The 13,925-nt window shown below is 36.9% G+C and overlaps 2 protein-coding genes across 4 annotated transcripts in view; both read left to right on the top strand.

Moving 5' to 3' along the window:
* The first annotated feature begins 993 nt into the window (after window positions 1-993).
* Window positions 994-10,278, top strand: LOC306880311 (uncharacterized protein). Of its 2 annotated transcripts, XM_079433768.1 has the most exons (15): window positions 994-1,632; window positions 2,399-2,486; window positions 2,676-3,030; window positions 3,768-4,000; window positions 4,083-4,188; window positions 4,552-4,645; window positions 5,064-5,173; window positions 5,274-5,415; window positions 5,508-5,578; window positions 7,195-7,323; window positions 7,407-7,559; window positions 7,657-7,735; window positions 7,869-7,917; window positions 8,102-8,124; window positions 8,200-10,278. In XM_079433768.1, the coding sequence occupies exons 1-13, from the start codon at window positions 1,123-1,125 to the stop codon at window positions 7,911-7,913; spliced, it is 2,115 nt and encodes a 704-aa protein (XP_079289894.1). In that variant the 5' UTR covers window positions 994-1,122; the 3' UTR covers window positions 7,914-7,917; window positions 8,102-8,124; window positions 8,200-10,278. The 2 variants fall into 2 exon arrangements, with proteins under 2 accessions (XP_079289894.1, XP_079289895.1); XM_079433769.1 differs by lacking the exon at window positions 8,102-8,124.
* A 394-nt stretch (window positions 10,279-10,672) lies between these two features.
* The window catches only part of LOC306880109 (GDP-mannose 4,6 dehydratase), a 68,416-nt gene continuing 65,163 nt past the window's right edge, over window positions 10,673-13,925 (top strand). The window contains exons 1-2 of one of the 2 annotated variants that reach the window (XM_079433417.1): window positions 10,673-10,933; window positions 11,033-11,154. In XM_079433417.1, coding sequence (XP_079289543.1) covers window positions 11,122-11,154 — 33 coding nt within the window. In that variant the 5' untranslated portion in view covers window positions 10,673-10,933; window positions 11,033-11,121. The remainder of the gene's footprint in view (window positions 10,934-11,032; window positions 11,155-13,925) is intronic. The other variant, XM_079433416.1, reaches the window with a different exon arrangement.

Raw genomic sequence — 13,925 nt, 5'->3', positions numbered from 1 at the left:
AATGACGACTGCTATGTTTATTAATACATCCAACAACAACAACACCTCAATCGCTTAGGAGCCATTCTTGTCTACAACTGCTCCGGCGGTGAAACAATGGCGGGCTGTTGACAGCTCACTTAGGGCGGGTTAAGGTAAAACTCAACAATCGTGGGAGGGGCCTGGGTCTGTGTGACGTCACACAGACAGGCATCTGAGAATGGCTTGATATGAGAAAGGGGAAATGATTTAACGAGATTAAAAAAAAAACACTGGGTGGATCTTTGTCATTATAGGGTGGTTGTGTACACACTGCCAACAAACATTTCAGTTCAAACAACTTGTAAAAGTGCATGTAGCATCCGATGTTCCCTTTAAACATGAAATTTTGAAGTAGAAAGACAAATAGTCTTTACTTATAAAACATACTCTAATAGTCTTTGTTTTATTTACAAGTTCAAAAGCATTTTTCTCATGCAGTTCAAATTCAGGCTCATATAGAGCTTCATAGAACAAGACAGTGGAACCATGTTGAAAATAGAAGTCTGAGCCATTTCAATGTCCCAACAGCTATTCTGTCTCACTTTTTCAATAGACTCAGCTGTGCGCACCTGCTCTTGTTCAATCACACATTTGCACTTGGCTCATTGTGCCTCATTGTGTTCTGGAACAAAGGGATCAGAGTTCCATTCAGTAACATATGAACATAGTCCCTTCATCTGGGGGTGTTGATTATCAGTCGATTAGGAGAAATCTACTGGTTTAACAGTCTTTACATTTAAAAGATCTGTCAGTGCTGTCAACATATCACTCTTTGAGTCCATCAGGCTCTTTTTCTCGCACCCACTCTGGTTTCAATGTCTTCAGACCTGGCTCTAGGATTCACACTCTAATCGCACACCACAGCCCCTCCTCCAGAAGATAACAGCGACATTACTTTGACCACTCACACACCGGCCAATAAGAAGAAGCATGCTGACCCCTATAAAAAGCATCGGTTTTGAAGCTGAGGACACCAGACAGAGAGATAGCAAGGGAATGAGAAGGGGAACAAATGAACTGTAGGTTGGGAAGCATTTTCAAGAGGACGTGAAGAAAATAAGCTAAACTTATATTTGTTTTAACTTGTTTTAAAGTGTCATCATGAGCTCTAATCTTGTGAAGTCTCTTGCTCGGGTTTATGACCCCAAACCACTTCATGCTCAGAAACGATCGAATGGTGGAAGAGTCACAGCAAGAAGAGCTTCGCTTTCTACCTCAAACAAACAGCCATCTTCATCGATTTCTGATCAGCCTTCATCAAAATCCTCCTCGACTTCTGCTCTCGTCCATATTGAAGGACAAGTCAATGATCTGAGTGATAAGATGGACAAACTCCTCGCCCTGCAGGAAGAGTCTCTGAAAAGACTGGATACCATCAGTCAAGATCAAGGCACAGCTGCAGGTGGACAAAGCATGGAGCAGATGTTGTGCGATGTGCGTGTTGTTATAGAAACTGTTCGAGAGAAGGAGGAACAACAGGATCAGCGACTTGATGATTTGGAGCAACTGCTCAGCGGCATTCAGCAGGTTGTCAGTTTTGTTGCTGAAGTGTTGAAACACTCAAGATTGGCCGATCTCTTGAAAAACACACACTCAAAATCCAGCAGCAGGGTGAGTTTAGTAGTGTTTGAAATGACTCATTTGGATACATATTTCAAGTATAGATGAAAACATTTACAAAGCTGACATTTACATTTACAGCTGACCTAAGGGATGAATTAAAAAGAGGTTATGTACTTATGTACAAGAGAGGAAATACTTGCATGTTTGCTACTTTCTTTTTTGTTTGTCTGTTTATCTCACCCATGAATTGTTCCCATTTACTTTTTATGTTGTGTGAAGTTTGCTCTTTATCTTTGCATAAATATTGAAAACAAAAAAGTTGGATGCATACATTAAATGTTCTATTTGTTTTCCAAATTATTTCTTTGTCTATAGCTGTGCTGCAGTTCCACCAGGGGCTTTTCTAGAACATGCGTTGCCCGGTTCATTGTCCTTGTCATTGGATTGAGCCATTTATTCAACAGATTGACCGATGACATGATGAGTGATTCTCAGTAGCAGCTCAAGGACACAACTGTACATTCAGCTCATAGCAGATGATTGTGTGTGATCAGAAATATCAGATTCATAGCGCGTTAACTGCTCAGAGCATTTGAATGCATGTACGTGTCACAGAAAGCAGGTGTTTTTATTTAAAGGAGTGTTAATAAATTATAATCTTGTTTTTTTACACTGGTTAGACTCTGTATTATTATGACACTTGTGACCATTTGCTTATACTTTTCATAGATGCCTTTGTCCTTTGATCATATTTTCACATGAATTTCCTCTTCTCTTCATTCTTTCTCTGCTGTTGTTTTTTCTCTCTCTCTAGTTTAGAGAAAAAGATGGGAAGGAGAAATCTAAAGTGTACCAAAAAGGTTTAAAAACCCAGAAGAAAAAGAAACCACTGGATGGATCAGGTGAGAAAAAAAAAACATACAGTAGAGTTTAAGAGCCAGAGATCACATTGAAAATCGAATTGTAATCTGTAAATAAACTGAAAGTTTTAGCATTTTGTCAGATTTAAAACAGACACATTTGAAATGAAATGAAGAAATGTTTAAGATTCTTTGTTCTTTTTACTAATTTATTTCCCCCTCCTTTTCAAGACTTAGTCCAGGCTGGTTTTGAAGAAGTGCAGAAGCTCAACCAACAGAACAATCAGATTTCTCAATGCATTGCTGAGACAGCAGTCAGCACAGCTGCACATCTGGATCTTATTGAAGAAGAGCAAGAAGGAGAGAAATATAGGGAAAGAAAAGATGACAAACAACAGGATGCAGTGGAAGAAGAGGCAAGAGAGCAAGAAATTGTTGCTGAATTATTACAGATAAAAGAGGAGGATAAAAAGGAGGAAGATGAAAGGTTAAAACAAGAGGCTTTAAGGTTAGCTGAAGAAAGCCAGCTAGCTGCTCTGAACTCATCTGGCCAGACAGATGAAAGCATTACAGTCACACCAGAAAGGTATGTCCTGGATATTTTGTTCAGCAAATGATTTTCAGATGTGAATTTGGTTAAAATAAATTGTAAATAAATTTTTTTGGGAATGTAAGACTTTTTAATATTTTTGAAATGGGTATCTTATTCTCACAAAGGCTGCATTTATTTGATCAAAATACAGTAAAAACAGTAATATTGTGTACTGTTATTACAATTAAACTTTTTCTGTTTGAATATATTTTAAAATGTCATGTATTCCTTTGATGGCAAAGCTACATTTTCAGAAATCATCCTAATACGCTGATTTCTTGCTATTACCAATGTTGAAACAGTTTTGCGTAATATTGTTGTAGAAACTAATACATTTTTTCATACACTTTGATAAATAGTTCAAAATTGATTTGACAGCATTTATTTGAAATTGAAATCTTTTTTTAAACGTAGTTTTTAATGTCATTTGATCAATTTAATGTGCCCTTGCTGAATAAACCTTCTTTTAAATGAAAAGAAAATTACATTAAAACTTCATTAAAATTAGAACTTCTTTAATCTCTTTAAAAATCTTACTCATCCCAAATTTTTGAAGGATAATTAAATAGTGTAATTAAATAAAAAACAATATACATATTACTTTTAAAATGATAAAACTTCAAAATATGATGGATTTATATAATGAAGTATATTTTAAAATATAATTGGATACTAAGATAAGAGTTTTTTTTATATTTTATACCTCTCTTTTAATTTATATATTCATGTAGCTGTGAGGAGAATCTGGAAATAACTTGCAGCACTAAGAGGCATGTTACTGACGAGAATTTGACAGATGAACTTAAAAAAAGCCGAGTGGAGGAGGCGCCAGAGGAGGAGGATAAAGAATTGAAGGAGGAAGAGGAAGCAGGACTTGAAGCTGCAGAGGCGGGACCAGAGAGACCAGAGGAGGGGACAGAAGAGAAGAAAAATGCAGAGCCAGTAATTGACGAATATGTCATTGGTAAGAAAATAGTTGTAAAGTGTAAGAATAACTGTAAATATATTTCCCTTTTTGTAGTTACATTTCCTAATCTTTTCTGCAGATTCTTCCGCTCCTCCACCTGCACCATTTGAGCACCGTCTAGTGACAACCAAAACCCACCAGATTACAAGTTACTACACTATCAATAAAGAGGAAGTACTTGGAGGGTGAGTTAGTATTTATGTTGCATCATATTATATTAGATTTGTTTACATCAATGGAATTTTTGAAGTTGGATTCCTGTGACATTAAACCCATGGCATAAGATTGCTAAACATTTTAAGAGCTTACAGGACACATGATACAAAAGGGCATGAAAGTGACAGACAGGTGTGTGTGTGTGTGTGTGTGTGTGTGTGTGGAGGGGGAAAGAAAGACGTTGAGAGAGTAAGACATGCTGAATATTTTTAGCCCTTAGTGAAAGTAAATACCTAGAGACAGGAGGAGATTACAGTAAATTTCCTTTGCGGTATTTAAAATAAGGTGTACATTTTAAGTGTTTTTTTATTGTATTGTTTTGATTTTGATAGAGGACGCTTTGGCATGGTGCACAAATGTGTTGAGAAATCTTCTGGCCTTATATTAGCAGCCAAGATCATCAAAGCCAGGAGTCAGAAAGAGAAGGTAAATGCCTGTGTCCATTTTAAGACATCATTACGATTTTGTTGTTTAAATCACCCAATTAACTTATGGACCACTTGGTGTCCCACAACATTTATGTATACTATTATAGTATTGATTATTATTTTGAATTAGCATTTATTTTTGTATTTTCAGTTTTTAGTTTACATTTTAGTCGTTTTAGGACGTCTTAGTTTTTTTTTTGTTATTTATATTTTTAAGTTATTTCCTTATTTTCAATTTTTTTATTATTAAAATTTTACATCTATATTGTATTTTATTTCAGCTTTACTTTTAACATTTTCTCATAATTTTAATTTAGTTTAGATCATTTTTAGTTAATATCATCACTGGTCCTCGAACCACTGCTTTAAGACCATTATAAATGTATTGCGATTTTCATACAAATTTGTGTTGTCAGGAGGTAGTAAAGTGTGAGATTGAAGTGATGAACCAGTTAAATCATGCCAATCTGATCCAGCTCTACGCCGCCTTTGAATCTCGGCATGAAATTATTCTAGTGATGGAGTAGTAAGTTACATCCGCAAACACATCGAAGTTTCACACACAGACATCCTCTCTCACTAACTGAATCTCATTCATGCTTTGTGTATTTTTGTGTACCCCCTAGTGTTGATGGTGGAGAGCTGTTTGACCGGATCATAGATGAGAACTACAAGCTGACCGAGTTGGACACAGTGCTGTTCATCAGACAGATCAGTGAAGGGCTTCAGTATATGCACAAGATGTACATATTACACCTTGACCTAAAGGTACCAAACACATTCTTGTTAATAAAATGCGTTTTTACAGCTGCATAAAAAAAGAACAAGAAGTTTGAAATCCCTGTTTACTCTGTCAACAGCCTGAAAATATTCTCTGTGTCAGTCGACAAACAAACAAGGTGAAGATAATTGACTTTGGGCTTGCAAGGAGGTTAGTATTTGTTTCTGTGTTTACAGGTGCATCTCAAATTAGAATATCGTGAAAAAGTTATTTTTTTCTTGTAAGTTATTTCAAAAAGTGAAACTTTCATATATTTTAGATTCATTACATGTAAAGTAAAACATTTCAAAAGTTTTTTTGTTTTAATTTTGATGATTAGAGCTTACAGCTCATGAAAATCAAAAATCAGTATCTCAAAACATTAGAATATTTAAACTTGAGTTTCAATTAATGACCATCCCTACAGTATAAATTCCGAGTATCTCTTGTTCTTTGAAACCACAATAATGGGGAAGACTGCTGACTTGGCAATGATCCAGAAGACGAACATTGACGCCCTCCACAAAGAGGGTAAGTCACAGAGGGTCATTACTGAAAGGTCTGGCTGTTCACAGAGTGCTGTATCAAAGCATATTAAATGTAAAGTTGACTGGAAGGAAGAATTTGGGTAGGAAAAGGTGCACAAGCAACAGGGATGAACGCAAGCTTGAGAATACTGTCAAGCAAAGCTGATTCAAACACTTGGGGGAGCTTCACAAGGAGTGGACTGAAGCTGGAGTCAGTGCATCAAGAGTCACCACGCTCAGACGTCTTCAGGAAAAGGTCTACCAAGCCACTTCTGAACCAGAGGCAACGTCAGGAGCGTCTTACCTGGGCTAAGGAGAAAAAGAACTGGACTGTTGCTCAGTGGTCCAAAGTCCTCTTTTCAGATAAATTTAAATTTTGCATTTCATTTGGAAATCAAGGTCCCAGAGTCTGGAGGAAGAGTGGAGAGGCACAGAATCCATGTTGCTTGAAGTCCAGTGTGAAGTTTCCACAGTCAGTGATGATTTGGGCTGCCATGTCATCTGCTGGTGTTGATCCATGTGTTTTCTGAAGTCCACAGTCAACGCAGCCATCTACCAGGAAAGTTTTAGAGCACTTCATGCTTCCTTCTGCTGACAAGCTTTATGGAGATGCTGATTTCATTTTCCAGCAGGACTTGGCACCTGCCCACACTGCCAAAGGTACCAAAAGCTGGTTCAATGACCATGGTGTTACTGTGCTTGATTAGCCAGCAAACTCGCCTGACCTGAACCCCATAGAGAATCTATGGGGTATTGTCAAGAGGAAGAGAGACACCAGACCCAACAATGCAGATGACCTGAAGGCCGCTATCAAAGCAACCTGGGCTTCCATACCACCTCAGCAGTGCCACAAACTGATCACCTCCATGCCACGCCAAATTGAGGCAGTAATTAAAGCAAAAGGAGCCCCTACCAAGTATTGAGTACATATACAGTAAATGAACATACTTTCCAGAAGGCCAACAATTCACTAAAAATGTTTTTTTTATTGGTCTTATGAAGTATTCTAATTTGTTGAGATAGTGAATTGGTGGGTTTTTGTTAAATGTGAGCCTAAATCATCACAATTAAAACAACCAAAGACTGAAACTACTTCAGTCTGTGTGCACTGAATTTATTTAATACACGAGTTTCACAATTTGAGTTGAATTAATGAAATAAATGAACTTTTCCACAACATTCTAATTTATTGAGATGCACCTGTACTTCTGTTATGTATCTCCTGCTTTTATCATGCCAATTTGTTCATCTTCCTTTCAGATATAAACCCAGGGAAAAGTTGAGGGTGAACTTTGGTACACCTGAGTTCCTGGCTCCTGAAGTCATCAACTATGAATTTGTCTCATTCCCAACTGATATGTGGAGTTTAGGTGTCATCACTTACATGCTGTGAGTCCATAGACATCAATGAACAATCATTTAATACCAAAAGGAGAGAGATTTGTAAAACATACTTTTGTTTGCGTGTGTAGGCTCAGTGGCTTGTCTCCGTTCCTGGGTGAGGATGATAATGAGACACTAAATAACATCCTGGCATGTCAGTGGAGTTTTGAAGAAGCAGAGTTTGCCAACATCTCTGAGGAGGCCAAAGACTTCATTTCACGCCTGCTTGTGAAGAGCAAAAGGTTTGTGTGTCCTAGGAAGTTGGTTAAGTCTGACAAATCCTCTATTTTTTTTTTTTTTTTTAATTTGTGTTTTAATGCAAGTCTCTGTTTTGTGCAGTTGGAGAATGAGTGCATCCCAGTCCCTGAAACACCCATGGCTTTCAGATCAAGCGCTTCACTACCGTCTACACCATAAAGTTAATAACGGCTTTGATTTTATGGCTAAATGAGTGCAGTAGTGAAATAATGCAAATTAAAATTATATATGATAATTATGTATTATATATATTAAAATGCAAATTATTATTAATGAACCTGTTTCTCTCACAGAAAAACAAGTGTCACTCTTCTCATGCCCCTCCTCCAGAGGGATAAACAGGTAAGATGCATAACTTGAAATATGTATGGATAGTTCACCCAAAAATGAAAATTCTATCATCGTTTACTCAAACTCCTGTCATTCCGATCCTGTATGCCTTTCTACTTCAGAACACAAAAGAAATTTTGAAAACTGTTGATTGTATTCCAACATTCTTTAAAATATCATCTTTTGTGTTCTGCAGAAATAAGGAAGTCATAAGGAAAGGTAAATGACACAATTTTTTTTTCTTTTGGTGGACTTTAAATGTTAAAGTAATAAACATTCTGTTGTCTGTTGCAGAAGTGATCGTTGGCTCTCCTAATGCCTTGGTGACACTCTGGACCAATACTGTTGTACCTGAACAACAACACAACATCTGTTTAATATTACAGTCAAATACTGAACTGCACAATGTCTATTACCGACTTACCTCAACCTTAAAGGGATAGTTCACCCAATTGGATCCACGGCTTTGAGAGTCTGTGCAAGAAACTGAACAGTATTTATATCATTTTTTACCTCTGATCCACCGCAACGTCCAACTGTCCTGAGTGCGTTCACAACAGCCGGCGGGTGACGCGTCTGCGTGCTCTTGCACAGACCAATTATCTCGTGTCTTAAGACCTCAATGTATCGTCACGAGCTGCAGGGTTTAATTTGGTTTTGTCTGTGTTTTTTTTGTTTTTTTACTCTCAAAGCCGTGGGTCCCATTGACTGCCATTATATGACTGACAGATTGCAACGGTTCGAGTTAAAAATCTTCGTTTGTGTTCTACTGAAGAAACAAAGTCACCTACATCTTGGATGCCCTGGGGGTAAGCAGATAAACATCAAATTTTCATTTTTGGTTGAACTATCCCTTTAAGTTAAAACAGCATACAACACATTAAAAGTACAGCTCTCCACTTGTGGTACAAGAATATTTCACCATTTTGTCAAATGTTAACCATTAATGGCTCTATGACAAAATTGCCCTGTTCACCAGTCCTTGGTTAAGTGGGTTTTAACTGTCTGGTGGCTGTCGTCTTATGAAAAATTACTACGTACAGTTAATACTACAGTGAGTTGGTCTTGTATGTGCACTTTATATTAGGCCAGGACTGGAGGAAGTATGTGAATGACTAAGAGTGCAACAGAAATCATCATTCATTCTCTATACGCACAAATATATACCCCCGGTTTCACAGACAAGGCTTAAGCTAGTCCCAGACTAAAATGCATGTTTGAGCTGTCTCAACTGAAAATATCTTGCTCTGACATGTCTTAAAATATATCAGTGTCATTGTTCTGTGTCAAGATGCACATCTTAATGTTTTCTTCTAAGGCAATTTTGCAAAAGTTGCTTAAATATCTTAATTTAACTAAGGCTTAGTCCTGGCTTAAGCTAAGCCCCGTTTGTGAAACCGGGCCATAGAGTCTTATGCTAATATTCTGTAAATCACTGGTTTATGGTAACATTTCATTCACGCAATGCTTGTGAAGGCATTTGAATTCACACAGGAAAAGGTACTGTATTTTACACTTGAAACTCTAGCACCCTTAATGTCAAAATCCTGCAAATTATCTATCATTTTTGAATGTTATGTCATTTCTGCTGATTTTCAGGAAGTCTAAATGTCAGTTTGGAGTTTGTTTGTATGTGTGCATGTAGCTACTGTTATCTGATACAAATAACCATGACCCAAATACAGCTCTCACTTACAACATTTTATTCAATAATGCCATTTACAATGTCATTTAGAGGGTTTCCCATAGGGCAGATGTATTGTGCAGAATGCTTAGGTAATGCTGCTGATCTCTCACTTCATTGTATTTTCGACTTCAAATTTTGTTTTTAAGTTGGTAATTTGAGACCAGCTTCAGTACTGGCTGTTTTTGGTCTTGCTCACTGCCTCTCTTTGTAGTAGAAACTTCCATGAAGGCAAAAACAAAAAAACAGAACACTACCTAAAATTGTATTGTGTTTTTGTGTGGTTCTATATATAAAGATACTGTTTTGCTTTGATTACCTTTTCTGATGTTTACTTGAAATGCTTTCACAAAATATTAAATGGAGTGAAATATATTTTATGTCAGCTGATGGCTTACAAAGTAGTGTTTTTAGACTCTAGGATTCTAAGTGAAAGCTAAAAGAAACAGGACTATCATTTTTTGATGTCTAAGCATTAATAAAATATTTTTATGTTTTGATTTCAGATTCTATGTATGCCAAAAAGGAAAACTGAAATATAATGGCTCATAAACTACTGGGAAAATACAGTACTTTCATATATTAGCACTTGTACATTATTTAAAAGATATATTGTTGTACTTGTAAGAGCTTTATGTTGTGTACGTGCTTTAGAATTTTAAAGATTATTTAAATTAAAATATATTTTGAACAAACATTTGATTGTCTTGTTAATTCCTTTTATCTCTTCTAGGAGCAACGACATTTAAGAAGTTTTTTTATTTTTTATCTACGGCTGTGGCACAGTTAATCATGTAAAAATTATGTGACCCTAAAAACCCCTTTAGTGACTTTACCAGCTAACAGTCCAGCTTGACCAGACTGAGATACCAGCAAAAAAGCCTAGACTAGTTTAGCCCTAGGATTTATTATAATATATGTATATTATTTAATGCTAACAATTATGATTAGATATGTAATAATAAAGTGAGAACGTAAAAAGTGGTTTGTTTAATTCCTCCTGAATCTTGATTCCTTTAGCGGGCGCTGTGACACATTTATACCCCGGCCCAAGCCATCACAATATTATTAGGATTTCTCTCTTCTTTGTTTTGTGGTGCGGACGTCACTGTCGCTCTGCGATTGGCTGCTGAGTTCAGGTTCCTGATATGTCGCTCAAGCAGCTGGAGTTTCGGATATATGTGACAAACGATCGCGCACAGTGGATCCAAACCTCACAGACACACTCCGAACCGAAACCAGCTCCGGAAAATGGCTCAATGTACAGCAGCGGCGGCGGCCAGTGGCGATGTGAACGGCAAGACGAAGAGGAAAGTGGCCATCATTACAGGCATAACCGGTCAGGTACCGTGAAAAACCTTTTCTGGATTATTTAATAAACCTTTTCTCACCTTTATTCGGTTTCAAATGCGTATGACCTTCTTTGCTCTGTGGAAAACAAAGGGTGATGTCACCATTCATTCTTATGAGAGGAAAAGAGATGCCGTGGATAAGTGACCGAGGCTGTCAGTCCCTGACAAGAGAGTGAATAAATGTTGAGACTTTTAGGAGACAATTTCATCCAGGTTTGTCCTCGACACCTTTGCTCACTTTCTTTGTGGTTTTTGGTAACCATGACAACAGTAGTTTTTTTGCTAAAATCTATAAAAATATAAGATTATGGCCCGGTTTCACAGAAAGGGCTTAGACTAAACCAGGATTAGATCATAGTTCAATTAGGACATTTAAGTAATTTTTATAAACATGCTTAGAAAAAACATTACTGGGGTGCATCTTGAGAAAAAACAAAGGCACTGATATATATTAAGATCAGTCAGTGCAAGTTTATTTCAGTTTAAACAACTCCGATTTACATTTCAATCTAGGACTAGGCTTAGCCCTTGTCTGTGAAACCGGGGGTATAAGTAGGCTATAGAAGTTTTTTTTAATTTCACATGGTCATTTCTGGACTGATAACTAAGCTTAGAGTACAAGGTGCATAGCATAGTGCTATAACTTTTTCTAAATGTGCCCTGTTGTGTCTATAAAGCACTACAGGCCTTGTGACAATTTGTTCCACTGTATACTTTTATATGTTTGGAATGACGTTATGTTTGTGATAATTTGATATGGTAAGCAACATTTACAGTTATTGTGAACGAAAAGGAGAGTCTTACGCGAGTCCTTTAATTGTTGGCTGGTGTTTATCTAGTCCCACCTGGGACCTTTTCTTTGTGAATCACAGTTAACTTTGTAACAGGAGACACATACTCAGAGAATATAAGCAGGAAGCGTGATGTAGTTTCAGTTTGCATGTTAAAGTTCAAACTGCTCAGAATAGGAAGCGGACATAAGGACATAAGTTTTATTTGTAGTCTGTTGTGAAACGTTTTACGAGTCTTTTGTAAGTTTATAGTGCTTGAGTAAATTAGTTACAAACATGGGTGTATCTAGGCATCCAAACCATACTTGGTTTTCAAGTTTCTAGGTTTCGCTTTGCACATTTATGTGATGTGTTTTAAGTAACAGGCTTGTCTTGCTTTGTGCTTCATATATGTAGCTGAATGTGCCATCCATTTTGTCCTGGCCAGACTTTCTGGACCGTAATAGTAAGATTTAATAGTTAAAAACGGTATATTCTCCACTCCAGTTAAAGCGTTTTACAATTTGACATTTATAAATTCTTTCAAACTAAAAGAAATGCATCATGTAAATGTTTCTGTGATGAAACACTTAAATATTTAAAGAGGCAAGCAGAGTTCAGTTTGATTATTTGTTGCTAAACACTTGGCCATTATATTCTAACAGTTCATTATTACTTAAAAATATTAACTACTTAAAGTTTATATTCAACTCTAGTATTTTCACCAGCTAAAAAAAAAGGTTAAGTCAGTCATTTCTATCTTTTGTTGTAGTGTGTCAGTAGGAAATAAGTTTACATTTTCAAAGATTAATTTTGTCATTAATTGTAATAATCCAGTGAGATTTTTGTATGCACAAGGATTCTGACAACAGCCAGTGCTCCACACAGAGATTGGATCTCACCATCATACGGTCCATCTGGAATGTCATGAAGAAACAGAACAAACTGAGACAGACTAAATCCAGAAGAACCGTGGCAACATCTCCAAGATGCTTCAAGAAACCTACCTGCAAAGCTTCCTGAAAATCTATGCACCAGTGCACCTAGGACAGTGGTTATCAAACCTGTCCTGCAAGCACCTCTGCCCTTTTTGTATGTCTCCCTTGTCAGACACACCTGATTCAACTCATCAGCTCGTTAGTAAAGACTGCAAGACCTGAACTGGGTGTGTCTGACAAGGGAGACATACAAAAAGGGCAGAGGTGCTTGCAGGACAGGTTTGAGAACCACTGTCCTAGGTGCACTGGTGTCTCAGTTTGTTCTGTTTCTTCATGTCACTCCAGACAGACTGGATAATGATGAGATCAGATATGTGTGGAGCACTGGCTGTTGTCAGACTCCTTGTGCAAACAAAAATCTCACTGGATTGTTCAGATTAATGACAAAATGAATGTTCTATTAATTTTAACCACCACTGTCTATGCATTACAGACATCCTAATGAAATGTAAATTATATCCTGGTCCAGATACAGCTTGAGGGAATGTCAGCTTATGTAAATATGTTTTAGAAAGTGTGTACAGATCCTTTTCCACTGTATAATGCCATGATACCATGGAAGCTTGAAAGTGCCTTGCCTTTAATTGTCAGTTGTTGTGATGTGGGCAGGTGAATGAAACAGACATTTTAACAGACCTTTTTAATTATGTTGTATTAATTTTGATCCCTTTCCGTGTGTTGGAGTGCATGAGATGATTCACATTATATATGCATAAATGTGTGGGTCTTTTTTTTTTTTTTAAAGCGGGTTTTGTTACACTTAATCCAGATTTATTTTGTCAGTGAGGTCAATGCAAAGTCAGTATTTTTTTCTTAAAGAAATAATAATAATAATAATAATTTAATTCGCATGCATTGAAGTGCATCAGAACGTCATTGCTGACGTGGTTTAATGTGTAACATTAGATGCCAAGTGCTGCATACGTGACATTAAATAATTATTTTGAACTGGAAAGACCAGCTTGTAACGTATAAAGTTTTCTTGGGTGTATTAGGTGGGAGGATTCTTGGGTAACGAACGTTTGCAGTAAGCTGCATGGTGTTTAGTATTCGCAGTCTGAAGAAGGAAGTTCCTGTTTCGTCTCATTAAATAAAGTTTAACGTGGGCAGAGCGCAAGGGTAATTTGACGAAAACGAAAGTTAAAAAGTCAGGGTGCAGTTTGCTTGATGAACAGCAGAGGGCGGTCGAATGACAAAAATCGTCCAGACGGTATTT

Source organism: Barbus barbus, assembly GCF_936440315.1.
Source record: "Barbus barbus genome assembly, chromosome: 14".
NCBI classification, from domain to species: domain Eukaryota; kingdom Metazoa; phylum Chordata; class Actinopteri; order Cypriniformes; family Cyprinidae; genus Barbus; species Barbus barbus.
This window is presented reverse-complemented; position numbering and strand designations above follow the sequence as displayed.

What these genes read in the sequence shown, in the direction of transcription:
- LOC306880311 (XM_079433769.1), top strand. Translation starts at nt 1,123, where the DNA reads ATGAGCTCTAATCTTGTGAAGTCTCTTGCTCGGGTTTATGACCCCAAA. An exon ending in ACTCAAAATCCAGCAGCAGG is followed by an intron (nt 1,633 to 2,398) that starts GTGAGTTTAGTA and finishes CTCTCTCTCTAG; the next exon opens with TTTAGAGAAAAAGATGGGAA. An exon ending in CCAGGAGTCAGAAAGAGAAG is followed by an intron (nt 4,646 to 5,063) that starts GTAAATGCCTGT and finishes TTGTGTTGTCAG; the next exon opens with GAGGTAGTAAAGTGTGAGAT.